Source organism: Falco peregrinus, chromosome 1 (genome assembly GCF_023634155.1).
Source record: "Falco peregrinus isolate bFalPer1 chromosome 1, bFalPer1.pri, whole genome shotgun sequence".
Lineage (NCBI taxonomy): Eukaryota > Metazoa > Chordata > Aves > Falconiformes > Falconidae > Falco > Falco peregrinus.
Window position 1 is genome coordinate 97,557,437 of NC_073721.1, and position 19,025 is coordinate 97,576,461.

The 19,025-nt window shown below is 46.9% G+C and overlaps 1 protein-coding gene across 3 annotated transcripts in view; it reads right to left on the minus strand.

Annotated features, from left to right (window-relative positions):
• Positions 1-515: 515 nt before the first annotated feature.
• The window catches only part of ARMH4 (armadillo like helical domain containing 4), a 74,052-nt gene continuing 55,542 nt past the window's right edge, over positions 516-19,025 (minus strand). The window contains exons 6-9 of one of the 3 annotated variants that reach the window (XM_055793746.1): positions 10,903-10,934; positions 9,805-9,909; positions 6,183-6,317; positions 516-5,978 (exon numbers count right to left, since the gene is read on the minus strand). In XM_055793746.1, the coding sequence (XP_055649721.1) occupies positions 5,913-5,978; positions 6,183-6,317; positions 9,805-9,909; positions 10,903-10,934 (338 nt within the window). In that variant the 3' untranslated portion in view covers positions 516-5,912. Of the gene's footprint in view, positions 5,982-6,182; positions 6,318-9,804; positions 9,910-10,902; positions 10,935-19,025 lie in introns of all 3 variants that reach the window. The other 2 variants (XM_055793745.1, XM_055793747.1) reach the window with 2 other exon arrangements.

Below are 19,025 nucleotides of genomic sequence, written 5' to 3' on the forward strand. Positions count from 1 at the left end.
CCAGGGGACCCACGCAGGGCAGCAATCCTGATGGGTGTTTGGGACATCCAGCTTGTCCCTGCTGTCAGGGCGCTTAGAACCTTCTTTGCTCACACAGGTTTTCTGCAGCCTCAGAACAGCTCCACACATGCTTTTCTTGTGGGGGTTTTAATATGGCCCCTCTCCTCTCCGCTGCGTTCACAAACCCACGGCTTCATTGGCAGTCAGGGACATTAGGAGGAGACCAGCTGATGGACAGAGGCTCACAGTGAGGCAGCATGATCAGAGAGAGCACTTTCCTTAGAAAATAAACCTATGGAAAAAAAACCATTGTCATTGTTTATCTTCTTTCAGCAGGTTTTGTTTTTTCATTGGAAAAAGTCAGCAATGCAGCAAACAGCTTCATGAATATACAGATTGCTTTTGGCAACTACCAATTAGCAAAGAATGTGTTCGTGTAATCCCCAAACAGCTATTTCCCTGGGAATTTCTTGTTTTGAACAAGACATTTTGCATTTGAGAAAATATACACACTTGGACAAATAGTTCTTGCTGGCTTTTATTAGTAGAGGAAGAGTGGAGAGGAGCCGGCAGCCACCGCCGCAGGCTGGCCATGTGCCCTGCTGGCTCACATCCCCACCCTGGGACCTCCACCTATACACAATACAGCAGAAGGATGCGTACCCAGCCCATGTAGTTGCATGCAATAACACGATGCATTCAAGGACATCAGCAAACAGGACTGGAAAGGCAATTATAAACCCAGCCTGTACACCTCTTACTCACGCTCACGTCTTTCTGACTCTCCTGCTCGATCACAGGTCCATCGAGGTGTGTGCAATAATATTCACCTGCAATAAGACTGCTCTTTTATGAAACATTTGCAGCACCTACAACTGAAACTCAAGGCTCACCAGTGCCATATTACTGGGGTCTTGAAAGATTTTGGCACAGGCCCTTGCTCACAGGGCAAAAGAGAAAGGACAAATGTCCTGGTATGCACAAGGACACCTAGCCATATGCAAACACCAATGGTGTAAGCGTATCAGCACTGGGGCTCCTTAGAGCTACTGGAAACCCAGCCAAGGGAATTTGGGGTGTTACTCATCACAGCCTATGGCCGACACCTACCTCCAGGTAAATCTTACCCAGAAAGTCCCAGGCTGAGCCTCCCCATGGCTTGCGTTGCCCCTGCAAGATCAGCCTGAGTCCTTGCACTGACCATGCAGCACCGAGAAAGAAACGCAACACCCAAGTCTTCCACACAAGCACTTCACAGCTTTTCCTGAGACAGTGAATGCCATGAACACAGATCAGGGAGACAAGGCGCTTAAAGTCAGATATGGTGGACAGCTTTTTATTTCCCAATGTTTTAATTTAACAAAGTGCTACATTCCATAGCTACAGTATGAGTTGTTGTTCTTGTCTGAAATAGAAAAACACAAGAAAGCACAAGGACTGCTAATATCACTCTATGGAAGCAGTGCAGTCCAGAGGAACCTCAGCTAGGTAAACATCTGGCATTAGAGACACCTTTAAAAATCAGCAGCTGGATGGTGCAGGTGCATTTCATCAGGGCAAGAGCTGCACATCAGGCAGGCTGGTTCCTCCCGTTGGAAACGGGGCTGTAGATGCCAAAGCAGTTGTGCGATGTGTATAATAAATTCTGGCTTGTGCTATCAGGAAAACCCAAAACAGAGGTGAGTGACTCATCTTGTGTCGAGTTGAGAGATTATTGCTGCAGCAAAGTCACTGTCACAGCCATGCCTTTGCATGGGGCCAAGGCTGTGTTAGCAGTGTCATGACGCACCTCTACATTCAGGGGCTTGCAGTTTAGCCAGCAGGGAGGATGAGGAGGGCCCTTCTTGACTGTTTTTCTTGTCCTGTCTCTTTCAAAAGAATCTGCATGTTTGGAAATGCAGAATTATAGATTAAATCAGTAGAGCAGTAAGAAGTAGAGCTCCCACCTGACACCCTCCTCACCTCCCTGCCTGTAGTCTGATGTGAGTCAAATTCCAGGAGTTGTGTAGAGCCCAGTCCAAAGTCTATTGGCCTTGGATGAGAAGGGAAGGAGCTGAATGATGTTTGTGCTTTAATGACCTGCAGAAACTGCACTGACACGAGGAGCATTGCAGAAAACACTGTCTGTGCTCTGCCAAGCTTCACCGGGACCCGAGGCTGCTTTTGACTCTCTCTTGCCTCCACGTTAAGCACAGCTAAGCTGAAGATACGAGGAGCCTCCAGGCTTTGGGGCAGGTGCCTGACCAAAACCAACTATTCAACAAACACCTCCACTTCAAATGGGCATTGCTTGGGATCCCTCTGCACTGCTGAGCAGCTCAGAAAGTTGGCCAACAGTTGCCTTCTGCCAATGAGCAGCTCTCAACCGAGACACCTTGGCTGATGGTGTTCAGAGCCAGAGACAGGCCTGGGAGTGAAGATGAACCACAAGCAAAATTTTTGGGCAGCCCTTCTAGCCTGTAAGTCTGGCTCCAGCACTGAACTGTGGATGCAGCTGGACACCCCTTTTGGCTACAACTCTCCCGCTCGCCCAGCTTATCCTACCATACTTGCCATAGAACCGCTTTGATATTTGCAACTATTTGTCAGCTCCACTTGTGGCATCGCTCATTTCCAGCACCCCAGCAACCCCTACCGTGCCTGCACTGAGTGAAGCCTGGTTCTTGAGGACACCAGGGCACTCAGCTGATGCGCTAAAACACCACCTTTGTCATTCTGACTGGCAGCATTGCCTTTAATTTCTTAAGTTCATTATTTTGGGGAGGGAGAAGAAGAGATACAATAAAACTGATTGCCACTGTAGAAAGTCAGTGTTTCCCAAACTGTGGATTTATTAGCACAATGAAAGGCCACGGCACCTCCTCACCAGCCCTCCCAATCCATCAAAGCAACATCCCATCCATAAAGCTCCTCCTGTGCTGCCGGAGCTGGGATACTGACGCTCAGAGCAGCAGCCTAGCTCAGCCATCCCTCCTCCGTGTGACTGGCCCAGCAGCTCTGTGTTCTACCGGCTACCTAGCACAGCTGGTGCTGTGAGCACATGCCGCATGGCACTACCACTAACAGGAAAGCAAGAGGAGACTGTCCTTCACGGGCTGTTGTTGCACAAACCCCTGCTGGTCTCCAGCTGCCTGGGTCTTGCTGGTGCATCTGCTCTTGTTCTGCAGTATCGCTGGCTGCTCCTCTTTTCCAGTGCTATTTTGGGTCTCTCTTTCAGGCTACAGTTGCATGCGAAGGACTCCACCACCCCAGCTACCATCCTTTCTGCTCTCCAAGACAGAAACCCTCTTGCAGAGAGGCCAATGCCCTTTGTCACTGCTTATTCTCCATGCCTCCCTGGCTGGATGAGGGTAAAGCACTTCAAGAACATCCCACAGCTGCCTATGCAGTCTTGTTTCCAGCCTGCCTGGTGCTGTACCTGAAAGACAAGCCTTTCTGGAGATGGTCTCCAGCAAACTGGAACGGAGGAGAAGTCATTCCACCTTGCATCACACTTCCATCTCACCTTGCCAGGAACAAATCATCAAAGAGCCCTGGGGACAACGTTTCCTGATTCCCCAGCAAGACAGCCAGCAACACTCAACTGGACTGTTAACACCTCCTGACCATCTCCAAACTCCAAGAGACTTTGCAGTGAGAAGGAAATATGGAGAGACCAGTCTGGAAGGAAAACTTCTTAGCTTGGACTAATAACTTATGGAAGAAAGAGGCATTTATTTGGCGTAGGGGCCCCTGGACTTAACAGTGCCTGTTAAAGATGTGGGGCTGCATTTAGCAAGGAAAAATTTTCCTGGTCAAAGTTTCAGGAACAAAAAGGGAGAGCTGCAAGCACTGTGGAGCCCTGGCTGGGAAAGCCTGTCCTAGAGGGACTGGGGTATGAAGATTCCCCAGCATGTTGATGGACTGGGTTTTACTGTGTCTCCCCCAGCCTGCTTCCCACACACTCAGCAGGATCAGCGTGTGAGGGACCACACACAGCTCTTCATCTGGAAGACTAGCATTAGTAGCAGCATTCTGAAACCAGGTTGTCCTGCCTGTCCTTCTCCAGGTGACTCAGTAGATGTGTAGATAAGGCCTACAGGAAAGTACCTGGGCTCTGAAGAGCACTGCTTGTTTGGAGCTAAACATCACGCTTGATGATTTAATGTCCAGAGGAGGCCCTGCCTCTCTCCAGAGAGAACTCAGCTTCAAGAGGGTATTCTGAATGTCCTCTCTACCTTCCACACCCATTCACATGCCTGTGAGACATGTGCTTAGCACCACTGATATCCACCCTTGACAGCCTGACAGGCCTTTTCACCTTTACAAGGAATGAAATCCTGCATTTGCCCCTCCTCAAACTCTCCTCTCCTCCACTTCTTCAAAGACTCAGTGGGATTTAATCTCAGTAGATGTGTGGTCTGGCCTTATTTGTCTAGCCAGGTCTCCTCTGACAGCAGTTGCTGCTCCTTGTATGAAGGATGATTCCCCACAGAACAGTGATTCCCACCTATGAAACGTGGATGTTTTGCATAAATGTCAGATTGAAGTAATTTCACAACTGGAAGCAGAGATAAAGCAACGCAGCCCTTTTTCTAGCTATTTTGACAGCATTTCTGAGCAAAGCAACATGAGTTTCCCCTGCTTGGTCCCTGTAACGTCTCAGACACTGGCTGTCTCCCTGTGCAACCCAGTGCTAGCAGCCCAGGCAGCACAGCAGCTTGCTCTCACCCAGTGCCACCCTTGGGCTTCACCTCCACAAATCTGTGCAGTCATCTGTCCCACAGCTTCACCTTTTCCCCCATGGCCCAGGGTTCCCAGTGTCCCATTTCACCTCCCCATAGCAGACATCTCTCCAGCTGTGGCTGCAGCTGCTTTCTGACTACTAACCACAAATCCCTCAACAGTGACAGTCACCCACTCCACAGCCTTTGGTACCTTTCTGCATTCGTTGGTCTGGAGGCAAGACCTAGCCAGATCCCCCAAAGGTGCTGCTGTTCATGCAGCTTTCAGGGGCTGAAAATGCAATTTCCAGTGGGTAAAGGAGACAGATGCTCCACTTTCACCTCTATGTGAATGCAGCCTTGTGAAAGAGATGAACCTGTAACTGGTGTCCTTCAAACAGGAGGCAGAAGCTGACGAAACCTCTGACCTGCCTCTTCTGTTACCTACTTGCACACTGAACAAAACTTAAAGAGATCCATGCAAGGCTATCCATCAGTAGGTGAGTGCTGGTATTTATTGTGCTGTAACAGACAGTGCTGGTTGAAAATGGATTAGAATTTTTGTTGTAAATCAGGTGTTGAGGCCATTCCTGTGTGTCTCCAAGAAGCATGGAGCAGAGCTGAAGGAAGAAAGAAGGGGTGAGAGTTGGGGACCCGAGTGCAGAAATGTGCTTCAAACTGTATCAACAACACTGTACATGGGCACTTTTCAGGTGGCAAGGGATACAGTTCAAGTGTATAACTCATTAATTAAGCAGAGCAGCTAATCTTAGCACTAATGAACTCTAGCTCAGGTAATGTAACATTTAAAATTAATTGGACAGAAGTCATTCACAGTAAAGATTTCCATTCCCGGGTTAGGTGAGAGCTATTGTTATGATTAGATTACTGCCAGCCAGGACCAAAACAGTACACCAGGGTAATAGGAAAATAATCATCCATACGGATCAGCTCCAGCTGTAACAAGACACGCTGTGGATCTGAAGGAGGCGCCGGGTGCGAATGTGAAATCTCACTACTGTTTCAAAACAAACATCACTGCGCGATACACGTAGAGCGTAGCATGCCATTTCGCCGGGGTGGTACTGACCACTGCTCAGTGGCTTGGGGCGGCGGAGAGCAGCGATGCAGCAGAAAGTCGCTTGTTCTTTTTCTCCCACTCCCTCTTTTTAAAAGTCACAGGCTATCACAACGGCACTGCAGTTCAATTCAAAATTCATCTTCAGAGCTGTCGGCTAAGAGCATGACTCGGTCTTGCATGCTGTTAAATTCCCTCTGCTAGGGGAAGAAAAAAAACATGAAAGAGCTCCACATGCGAAAAGGAAATGAAGGGCATTCAGATCCCCACCATGAACCAAGAGGTCCCCGGCACTTCAACCCAGACAAACCATAACCATAACCAGGCTGTGCTCACTTTACAGCCAAAATGATTAATAGAAGAGGGAGTGGGATTGGGGTTTTCCTCTGCAGTTGCCATACCTTTCTTTTATGTCTCTTCGAGCCGTTTCTCCTTCGGCGATTCATAATCTTAATGCTGTAGAGTGCTCCTAAGATAAAGAGGGCTCCTGCTATTCCAACTCCTACAGGAACCAGCATTCCTGACATGTATCCGGCCTACGTGGAAAAGAGAAGCAGAGCAGCACTCACAAGACCATCCTTTCAGAGTTGGTTTTCACCAGTCCAGGACTGCAATATATCCCTGTGCTGCTTTTGTCAAAGTTTATTGTATTTTGAGTCCCTATCAGCTGCCTGCATAGGATGAGCCCTACTTCCAGGATTGCTAAGCAAGCCCCCAACCAGCTCGCCCCGGGACCAAGCTAGTAACCACCATGGCTCACCCACTGTCAGCTTTTGCTAACAGATACTTCCTTGTGATAGCTGAAACACTGCAGTGTTTGCCTGCCTTTAGGAGAGGAAACAATTTTGGTGCAGAGTTGCAAGTGCTGGGGTGAAGTGTCCGTTAATACAGGCGCACGTGTGACGGAAAACCTTGACTGCCAAGGGCAGGCAATCTTGAGCCACAACAAAGACCTGTGACCACCCAAAGAGCTTCCCTACATGCTATGTAAAGTGGGCTGAGTGCTGCTCTGAGCTCCCCAGGTACTGCCAGAATAAATCAAGGCACAGGTATATGTCTGCCCATGTTCAACAGAGCTCAATCTGGACAGCCGAGAGCTGTGGTTACACTTTTTGGCATGAATCCGGACTAAAAGAGTGGTGCTGAGTGGTGCGGTGCTGAGCGCCTTGGCAGCCTGCCGCCTGCAGCCCCCCGCCCCGCAGCCCTCGGGGTGGCAGGAGCAGGCAGAGGAGCACGTGGAGCAGGCTGAAGAGCCCGTGTGTAAGAGCCCCAGGTGAGATGGCAGGCACCAGCTGGGGAGCGAGCAGAACGGGCGAGGAGCTGGTTTTGGAGAACAGCTGCACTGTGAAGCAGGGACTCTGACCTCCATTGTGGGAGGTGGATGGGAAAGGGACCCAACATCCTCTGGGTCAGCTCCGATTGCTGGAATGTGTCTTACTGTGGCCAAACTGCTAATTAGAGAATCACAGAATCATGCAATACCTCCAGTAAAGAGTATTACACAGCTCCCATGCTTCCCAGAGACACGTTGGCATGGGAAAGCAAGGGCCCTGGGACACTAATGTCATATCTCAGCATGGGGACAGCAGAAGCTGCTCCCAACGCTCGCAGCTGTGTCTCTGAAGGAGCTGAAGTGCCAAGCCAGGCTGTGCTCACTTTTGCGGGAAGTGGAAGCAGTTTGCTCTCTCCCTGTCCATACAGCCTGAGCCTCCTCAGCTTCATACTCAAAACCTTTGAAGCACGTGCTTTCACTTTGCAAAGGAAGGGGTCACTTGCATGAGCAGGACAATGACGCTGAGGGAGGCACGCACACCTTCAGCTACTCTTAAGGGAAGCACAGCAAACGTAAGCCAGCTCTAATTCAATTGCTGTGATCCATATGTTTGCATTGCCTACTAAAAAAAAATAAATAGATAGCATGACTAATTTAAAATTACACATTTAAACATGTAAAATACTTCGGACAATATTCCCAAGTGCTTTTTATTTTACATTTTACTGTTTAAAATGACAATTAACCTAAGTTTCAAAGTAGCAGACTGCTTCAGCATCCTCACCTAATTTGGGCTGGGGGGCTCAATGGAGTAAGGAAGGCAGGCAGGGCCTGGCTCCCTCCCTCGTTAGTGCTGCCTTTGTTCATGCTGCAGCAACAGAGTCCTCTGCTGTGACGCTTACAGCTCTACCCTTCGCCACCTGCACCCCCCGAAATGGATTTTGCACCTGCCAAGGGATACATGCCCAGTTCAGGGGACTATCAGGCAGCTCTCAGCAAGCCTCATCTTAGCAAGCCCATTGCTTACAACCACTCATCTTCTTCTGCATTCCCAAACTGCAACACAGCCTAACAACACATGCTTACACCGCAATTGCTTTTCTTCCACTGAGTGGGGGGAAATAAAAAGCCATTCAGCGTGCTCTGCCCTGGCTTCATACGCTTACCTGGAGAATGAAAAAACCTGCTTTCATCTAGGGCAGATATGATGCTAACATAGGCTGTTTTGCTCTCCCAAACCCTTCCAGATCCTGCTCAGTGTTTTAAATAGTAACACCTTTGTGTCTGGATCCCAAGGCTTGAGGAATCTGCAGCTGCATTATGCAGGTCCTCTGAATGCCCTCCCAGAAAATCCGCTTGGAGGGGGGCTGCGTGCCTGCACCCCAGTTCCCAAAAAAAGGAGGTTAGTGAGAACGCAGCTAAAAGACTGTATCTCTGCGAGGCAATTAAGGTGCCTTAATGGGGTGACCTAATTAGTGTAGCGTGGGTTTTTCTATTTCTGGAACTCTGCTGCTGGCTTGGGCAGAGGGGAGATTGGAAATGGCTTTTTAGCTGCTGCCCAGTTGAGTTTCTATATCAGAAATCACTAGTTTTAATATAATGAACTCCCTCGCCCACCTGTGAGCCTTTATCAAGCCTGGCCAGCCTATGCCTTTTTACAGACTTCCCCCAACAGCTGGACCCCAAAAGCCTGCAATGTGAAGCAGATCCAGGACCTGTTCTCCCAGCCCTTCTGTGTCACGCAGCCCAACTCACGAAGGTTTCTGCACTTGCTTGATGAAAACCCCCATGTCATAGGCAGCTCCAAAGCCATGTTTCTACCCCTCGCCCATGGGGAAGATGCAGCTGCTTTACCGATCCTAGGGATGCTTTTAATATACCTGATCCCTGACCCCAATCTTCCTGGCTCTGCTGGACTTTGAGATAACAGCATCAGAGGACCTCAGAGGAACCCCGTGTCCATTGTTTGGCATACCAAATGTAACACTGGCACAGTGTCTGCAGGAGACCAGACTTAAACCTGTCACTGACCCATGCTGCTGGTCCCGCGCTCCCCAGACCCTTCCCTCTCCCAGCAGGGCAGCCCTGATGGACACAGAAGGATGCATCTCTCAGGGATGGGGCCATCGTGCCAGGATCCTCTTCTGGATGGAGGGATTGTAAAACAGAGAGGACAGAGCTCTGCCAACAGCAAATGAGAGGGGCATGTATGACTGGTGCTGATTAACTCAACAAGGAAGAGGAGGAAATGGGGTGAGCAGGTTTATTTGCAAGTGATTTGCTACACCAGCATTTGGCTGGGGGTGGGCAAGTGGTTTTTGTTGGACTTTTCTAAGGGAAAATGCGAGCAAGGTGAAAGATCTGCCTCCACACATCTGCCATTCCCCAAAGGAGGGAGATGGCTCAAGGCCAAGTCTCTCTTTTAAGTGGACACTAGCTGACCCTCAGTTATACCAATGCTTGCACTGGTCACTGCCACACATTCCAACATCTCCCTGCAAGAGGTTCAGAGTCTACAGAGCAACTCTGTTGGAGACTGGAACACGCGCCCCTGCCCTTCAATGAGGAAAGACAGAGGTAGCCAACAAGGTGCCAAGAGGAAAGAAGTGAAAGCTACAGCTTCAGTGAAAAGACACCTGATGCCCCCAAGCTTGTGTTGTGCTGACTGGGGTAGGTCTGGCATGAGCAGGTGACCCATGCATGCTACATTCACTCCAGGCACTCAACCAGTCTTGGCATTCACTTTTTACCTTCGTCGGGAAAACCATTCTCTGTCCTTTCAGCATTTGCTCTGGCTGAATCCCAGGCCAAGGTGCTCTGCTATAAGCATAGATGGTACTAGACATGCCTCCTTCCTATTGTAGGCAGAAAAGCAACTCAACAAGGGCTGGGCAGGGACCCACCTCAAAACCCTTCCACTCCCCAGTCCCGGAAAACAGACACCCAGACCTCGTCTCTCCATTCACACTTGATGCTACCGAAATTTGGTGGGGATCATGTGGCATGGCTGGGCTCATTGGGTGACAATCTGCTTGAGCTCAGAGATGTATTTTCAGGGGCTGGAATTTCCTATGGAGTCATTATTCCATGTGGTGGATTTTTTGCCTATTGACTCTGATCCTTTTCAAGAATTTCCAAGCCCTGTTGAGTCACAGAATGTTCCTGTCTTAAAACACTACTGTCATCTCATTTCTAGCTTCATGGCTTTGCCATCATCAACACAGCATTTGGAAGGCTTCACAACCGTTTCAAAATACTAATATTTGCTCGAGGGCAGCAGAGCCTAAAAAGCCATCACTGCCCATGTCTGACACCACTCTTGATTCCATGTACCACCGCCCTGTAACACCAGGGAGAAAAGATCAGGCTCTGTTATCATTTCACTTTTCCTGTGTTTGCTGGTTTTTCTTCCAGGGATTTGCAGCTCTTCTTGCATGTGGAGGCAGGAAAGGTCTCGTCCAGAGGTGGTGGCACGGCAAACACCAGATCCTCTTGATTTGGATCCACAATCAAGCTTAGGACTTAGAGGAAAGGGGTGGAGGTAAGTTAGAGGCCATAAAAAAAGTTACTGGGGTAGTCTGAAGAGAAGGTTGCTTTCGAGTGCAGAGAAGTCTTTCAAATACCCCTGTCCCTCCTTCTGCTCTTAGTTACTACTCATCAGGGATGTACTGTGGCTGTACACCACTATATATAATAGCAGCATTTGGTTCATTTGCCTCCAAGAGAAAAATTTAAGCCCTTTCTCAGTTGTCTTTGTAGAAATAAAAACTACACTGACAAGAGTTTATTAACTCCTGCAAGTAAAAATGTTTTTGCTCTTAAAGTAATTGAAACACTGAGACTCTTACCTTATCTTTCAGCTTCTCCATCCAGCTTCTCACTGAAAAGTAAGACAAAAAAGCTGTAATCATGTTACTTATGCTATATTAATTAGTAACAAATGATAATGATAGTATTAAAGTAGACACTAATTAACTTGACAAGCTGATAACACTGTTCATTAGATTTCCTCCTTTCTCATTCATGAAAAAAGCATATGCAGCAAATCAACATGAGAAACTCTTCAAGTGAGTTGGCAGGCAGGAAGCTTGCTTTTGCCTGTGCGATTCGTATCTTCAGAGTGATCAAAAAAGGAAGATGAATTTCAAGTTGTGGGGTTTTAACCAGCACTTCTCATGTACACACTGGGATGTCTGACAAGGAGAAAACCTTACAGTGTGGCTATCCTCTTCCACTGGCCTCCTCCACATAGATATTCTTCCCTCTATTTGGCATAGCCTGTAATGAGGCCTAAAAAAGTATTATTCCCTGTCTTTTATTCCCCTGTTTTTCTGGAAGCAGCCACTGCCTGCTCTGGGAAGTTGTCAGAGAACTGGGATAGCACTGGAGGTGCTAAATTACTAAACCAAGTACATTTATACTGCTATCACAGAGACTTTAATTTCCTAACAGTTAATATAAGTCCCATGAAATATGAGACCCAAGAATTAAAAGTCTTTAATGGCATGTACTTTGGGATGAAATATTCAGCTAATCTCAAAGAACTGCAAGTGCTTAGCAGCGGGTGCACGACTCATTAACTCCACAGGTGACTGGATTTGTCTGCACTGCACCGAAGACAAAATGCTCAGCCTTGGAGAGATCCACTAATATTTTAACGAATTCCTGCCCATAGGTAAGAAGCGAGTAAATAGTTAAGGGTTTTTTTCAGGGTTTGGCAACTGTGTTTTACGTCTTGCTCAAGGATACCCATTTCTCCAGAAGCACAAAGATACAGGCGCAAAGGGACTCTTAGATGCACTGAAGTCCTTCTGAGGAATATTTTTCCCAGGATGCGTTAAATCCCAAGTGTATGGAGCAAGACTCTATTTCCAAGCCTGCTTTCTTATAGAAGTTCCCTTCGAAGCTTGCATTAGCAGTATTACAGCCTGCACACGCACATATGGCACTCAGGGTAACCATCCTTCTGAAATGAGAGCCTAACTGTGAGTGGGGAGGGTGCAGCAGTGGGCCACGAGTAAATGACGTTCTTCTCTCTCAGATACAATCCAGAGAAGCACAGCAGCTAGGAAGTAATAAGACTCAGCCCGGACATCAGCATCACTGAATTAATCTGCATCATTTTAACATGTTACAAGTGATCTGAATACTCACTCCCTTTTAAAATATTACTTTCCAAACAGAAACACTTTCCAAAAAAAAGGATCCTGAATGACCTACAGGTGAAAAAGTCTGAAACAGGCACAGGCACATACATGCAAACTCACTTATCTCTGACAGGCAGCTAAAAAAAATTAAAAAAAAATTATCCAGGAGACAATCACCCAGAGCACTAGAAGAGGACAAGAGGTCTACTTTTGTCAGCTCTCCCCACCATTAGTCCTGACCTGCACGGACTAAATCAAAGTAAACTTTATCTTTCTTCATAAACTGCAATTTATGAAGGTGTCATCATCATCATCATCTTCTGCCAGTCTGAGCCTGCTTGCCCTGAACATCACTCCCAGTGGAGTACCAGAGAGGAAGGAAACACACGGCTCCCCTGGGCTAGGTTTCTCAGCTGGGTTTCTAGATATAACACTAAAACAAACACTGGGTGTAGATGTCACTCAGACTTTCAAGGAGAGCCCCTACACTGTGGGCTTGCTGACAGGCACGGGAGACGCCAAACACTGGGAAAATTCTACTTGAAAACATAAAATATTGCAAACCAAAGAAATTAATCCCCAAAAGAGTCTTCTCATGACTCTCACATATAAAGATGCTATTGTGTTTTGCTCCAGGCTGCCAGGAGGAGCGGTGACAGTGACTCGGAGTCACACAATAATAGCCGCAGCTTCAAAACCACAGTGCACATTTTTAAGCTTTGGACTGATGTTCTCCATGCACATTCAGACAGCTACACGTGTACACACGCTGCAGGCCCACAGCCGGTTAAAGCTGCTACGATGCTCAGTTGGCCCCAACTCAAGCTAAGCACGAGGCCTATTTTTACATGTCTTTCACAATAATAATATGGGACCAGTGATCTCATCAATAGATGACCCACTTTCTTGCAGCTGAACAACGGTGCCTCTAAAGCACTGCATTAACTCTGGAGCACTTCTGACAAGTCAGAGGCAGGGGCTGATCTAATAATATTCTACTACCTATTTTCAATGAACACAAATTCTGGTTTCATTCCCCTCTGCTGCACAAAACAACAACAGCACATCCGTTGGGACCTATGGACTCTATAGTACAAATCTTTAATTGCTCTTTATACAACTGCTTATTATTAAAACCAACTTTGTTTTCAGCCATGTAGAACACATGTCAGATGCCTTTGTGAATCAACCCAAGCCACAGGGAAAACAACACAACAGGATTTCTCCCAGACCTTCCAAGATGCTCTAATGCAACCACCAGCTGGCTGGCTGGGTGACAGCCTCTGACCTGTGCTAGAGGAAAACTCCGGTCCCACATTCAGGAGGTTATGGCAGCAGGAGGTCAGAAGCCTGGCTGGCCCTTCAGCGTCCCAGTAGGACCCCACCAGTGTGGCAGCAGCAGATCCAGCTCCCCTGGGCAGGAGTGGCCAGTGCGGAGCAGCTGCAGCCATGGGCCTGGGCCCCTCAGCTCTTTAGCTGGTCAGGCTGGGGCCATGACAAGTCGAGGAGCCCTGGATTACCATGAATTACAAACACTTTTAATGTCACTAATGCACAAAACTGTTTTAATACCTTTGATGAAATGACAAGGTATTGTGTCATTAAAACCAAGCACTTACTGCTCCAATTATTTACCCATATGTAGAAACTATAGGGTATGGGTAGGAGATGAAGCTTTTTTTCAAGTTAGAATTGATATCTATGCTAAATGGCTACCATCAATTAATTCCGGACTTCAGACTCTAATTATGCATCATTATTCATAATTAATATTCTAAACTTGGTCTTGGAAGAGGAACATTATGGATGGCATCTTCTCATAAAAATGCAACACTCTCTGAGAACACTAGGTGACTTGCCAATGAGGACAAGCAAATAATTAGTAACAAATTCTCTAGTCAATGTATTTTTCATCATTCCCTTTTTTTTTCCCTCCCCTGATCACTGAATGTCCTGAACAAATGACAACAGTCCCTGGGTGTGAAATTATAACAAGTGTCTACAGTGCTGGCTCGTCTTCTATGGTATTTTAAGGACAGTGACTAGTCCAAACGCTCGGCCTCGGCTTAATTTTGATCCCTTGGTTTTATGGAAAGCTAAGTTAGATGAGTGTGGAGCACTTCTGAAAATTACATACATGATCTGACATTTCCTCAGTGATTTATATAATGTCTGCATCTCTGCAAATGGATTTTAAATAACATATAGCTTAAGACTAAGCAGGTCAGGAGCACGGAGGAGGAGCACAGTTGTGTGACACTGGTGTCTGAGCAGCCCAGGATGATTTCAGACAGTTACAGATGCACCATGCTATTTTTAGTCATTTTTACCCAGCTTTCCCCTTCAAAATGTGCAGCCAGCTATTAAAAAGCTATGCTGCCAACTAAAGAAATTAGGCTAATTTGCAGAGGTAAGCAGCAGCCTGCGGTGCTTGCCTGGCCCTTCCTTGGAGGAACCAGGTCCAAAACCTGGAACCAGTCAAAAAGCCCCATGAGCAAAACCCTTCTGAAAGTTCAGGTTCTGCCAGATGCAGGCTGAAGGCTCAGCAGAGGGACAATAGGTGACATTTAAGGGTCTGCGGTATATGGCACTGCATGGCTCAACATCTCCTTCCACCAATGAACTCTTCAATGCTATAAACCCAAACAGAGCCTCGTGGGAGATGGCTCTTGTGTCCTCACCCCTCTCCTTTCCACTGTGTCCAATAGCTTTGCATCCTCTACAAGAACACATTCAGCCAGCTTACCCAGCCTGCTCATTTGTTCTTTGTGGAGCTCCTCTTTACAAAGGGGGTGATTAGATGTGATTTACAACAGAGAATCAAAGTGTAAGAGGTTTGGAAGCTGCCTCCAAGTTCAGCTGGAAAGATCTTCTGACAATGAAGCGTTTGCATGACTTACATCAAGGGAAAATCCAGTATTTGTCACTTCTGACCAAAGACAATGAAATTAAGGTAGCATGACAGACCATATTGACTGCAAGTCTAAACCACAGTCTGACACCTTCCTCCTAGGGAAGAGTCTGACCTCTTGATGCTCTGCTCAGGGATCTCACAGCACCCTCAGCTTACAGCCCTGCAAAGTCTCGCTACAAACAACTCACCTGAGAGGGGATGTTAACTGAGGGCAAAGATACGGAAAAAGTACACAAAACATTTACTACATAGTAACACCCACGGCTACTGTGCATCCCCAACGTGGAGAAAAGTGGGTCCACATGTACCATTATTAGAATCATAGAATATAGATTACCTCAAGTTGGAAGGGACACGTAAGGATCACTGAGTCCAGCTCCCCATGTCCTCCTTCCCCACACCCTTATCAGTGGCCTTCACTCATGATCTCACTTCTTGTTGCGGCTCCGAGGACTGCCCATCTTCAAATAAGTTCTTTTTTATTAGTCAAGTCTCTTGAACCCCGTTTTGCTCTGGAAGCTGCAGGGTAATGGGTGCCAGAGCTAGGCTCTGCCTTTAAACCTCACCATAATGCACCATCAAATCTCTTGCCAAAGGCTTTTTCCTGCTTCCCTCACCACCCGCTCTGAAACCAGGAGCACAGATCCTCCGGGCTTCATGCTTTGCCAACTTTTAGTAATCCTAATTGCCTAATTATCCACTCCAATTCAATGATAAAGCTGCTTAATAATTCTGTTCACTTCTCATTCATTCTCTCCCTTCCCAGATAAGAAAATGCAAAGACTTTACCTTCTGGTAGAGATTTCAATCAATAATTCATGCCCTCCTGCCATCAGTTCCATCTCTCCCTTCCCCTCTTGGATGCCCTGCTGATTTACCTTGTCACTTTATTTTCACCTCATGAGCTGGTTTTAATCATATTCCCTATTTTAATCATCAGCTAAAGCAATTCTGGTTTTCCATGTTAAACCCAGCACATTATCCCCCTGTCCTGTGCATCTCGCTGTACTTCCAAATCCAGCATTCACACCTTCACTCCAGAACTTCATCTTGCCACTGATGAAGGTACATCCTGCACCTCCTCTTTTAATAAACCTCCACTGCAACTGCCAGACCTGTGGTGAAAATGTGGCACCCAAGCTCCTACACACTCTCCAAAGGGCCGAGAAATGGACTGAAGGATGGTTTTATGGTTAAGAACTAACCTGCAGCTCAGGTAATCTGACCCAACCGTTACATCTGCAATTCTTTAAACGCAATAGGCTGAAAAAGCTGCACCAAACTTCATTCTGAGAAATCAGAAAATATCAGTCGCCCCAATAAGCTCAGGGTATGAGAAGATTTTGATCTAACAGCTACTGTTAATTGCTTTCACGTCTGTCTGAAACCAGACACATCCCTATCTCAGGAACTGGAGAAGCTGTTTAAGGACAAGGCCCCCACTGCAGCAGATGACGGTCCCCACTGCAAGTGGTCTGTGCATCAGACAAGATGCAGGAGGTGGATGGATGGATGCCAAGGAGCAAGAAAAGCAGCTCTTTTTGAGCACGGGCTATGCCTGCTGTGGATGTTGCGTTTGCTCTGCCTTCCTCTGGCCAGGACAAGGTCTTTTGTCCCACCCATGGCCACAGTTGCAAGGCAAGAAAAGACTGGCTTAGCATATTTGCAAGAGTGTGAAAATTGTAAATACATAGTGAGGAGGCTTTGTGTAGGTCATGGTACTATGAAATGTAACTGCACTCTGCAGCTGACTCAGCTCAGCACAGCTTTGCCATTGCAGTTCTCCCTAGGACAAATTCACTCCCCTCTTCCATGCCGGCCTGCTACCCTGCTCTCCCTGTTCCCCGACATGAAATGGCTGGGGTTTGGCGTTGCTTCTCGTTGGAGCTAACAACTGGTGGTAGTCAGGCGGAGTAAACCTCATCCTTGATATTCAGTCTTTGCTAGAGACCTCGCTGCCAGAGCAGCTACCTGTGTAAGCCTCTGCAGTGAGAAAATGGGGCGTTACTGTCCTCTAAAGCACCTGTTCAATCTCCGTTACATACATTAGGGCAAACTACCTGCTACAGTTACTACTCCTCCCTCCCTCACACACAATTTCCAAACTGTATTCCTCATTCCAGCAAAGGAGAGCTGGTTAAAATGTAAAAAAAACAAAGAAAAGATTATTTATCTTAAATCAGTCTTTATAGACCAAGCAATCTGCCCTATTACATTACAGATTTCACCCCTGTCTCTTGCAGGTGAGACTTTCTTTTAGATGAGACTAGTGAGAATAGTTTTGCTGAAATGCTCTGTACATCATCTGCTCAGCTCCAACAAGTTAATGCCACAAGGCTGCATCGGCTCCTTTTCCTTTAAAACCACAATTGCTAATTTACTTACTTGCACAAATAAATAATACAAAAAATGGCATTTGGCTGGAAGGCAGCGTATTTTTAATTCCAGAACAGAAGTATACCTACTTGATGGGAATTTTAATGAATGCATTTCCCCCCATGCCTAACTCAAGAAGATCTGAATGGCCAGATAATCTAACAAACGTCAAACTGACAATTACCATTTATGATTTCAGAAAAAAAATTTTGCTGAGTGAACTCCGAATTAACAAAGGGAACTTTAATAGTTACCATTCAACTGTCTGGTTTATTAACTGTACTGACTCCAACCTTTTCCCTGTCCTCCCAGCTACAGCCCAAGCCTGGCTGCCTACTATCGTCTGCCACGACCTACCCAAACCTCTTCAGAGAGAAAGGGAGATGGGGAGGACAACTTGCCATGCTCATCCAGAAAGCAGAAAGTAAAATGGGCTTCCTAACTCCTTCCCCAACCTTATCAATCCTTTTGATGCTGCCTTCCCCGTGGCATTAGGTCAGATTTCTCATTTTCCTTTTCCCTTGCAGTTTCCTGCAGTTTTTTCTTCCAAGCTGTTTTGCACCCTGACCTGCCTGCACAGAGTAGCCACTTGCTGGGGCTGGCAAAGGCACTGCCCTTCTGCCTTTGCATTTCTTTGTAAACTCAGTTCTCCTGTGGTGCATTCAAAATGCTTGTTGGCATAGACAAACTATTTGTTTCTCCCTATGTGACCCCAGACAGGTGCAAGACGTTAAAAAAGCCAAGGTAGAAAACCTCTTGGTATCGTAAAAGGCATCAGCAGGACATTGCTGTGAATTGGCTGCCGCAATTTATTGTACAATTAAACATTTACTGGATTGCACCATGTCCAAAAGCTGTGTACGCTCTGGGAGAGGAAATGCAAACCTTGCTTATGGAAACAGCAACGCCTCTGATGGAGCACACGCTGGACCAAGTTCTCCACAGCTCTGACCTGGCACAGCTCCTAGAGCAACACACAGACTTACCAGCGGCAAGAATCCACCCTGCTTTAGCTAATGGGTTTACTTGCATCCTGAAAATGTTCATATTCACCAGCTTTCATTCATGACACAGCCACAGCGTCCATGTTTGGAACACAAAGCATTCCTAAAAATTGAAGTGGAATGGAATGCCTTAACAGCCAATTGGCTCTCCCACTTGTAGCTAGCCCTCCTCCTCTGTAAAATGTATGTCATCACTCAAAAGGCAAAAACTGTTTGCAAGACTTAAGGTATATCCGCTCAGACTTCAGGTACTCAACTAAGATGCACAAATTAAAAATCTATCTAAGAGCCACTGAGGGAGAGATGCCACCTGCCCAATGTCATTCACCTCACTCAAGGTCTGATTTTTCCTCTGAAGTAGCCTTTCTCTTCTGCTGAGAGCAACTCTGGTGCTTCACTTAGAGGGGAGGCTCCTGCATCAAATTGCCTGAATGTTTTCAAACAGAAAGTTTCATTCGGGAGAAGTGCAAAGCATGGAGACAAGGAGGAAGTACAAAGGCGGTGAAGCTAGAGGACCTGGAGGGGAGCAA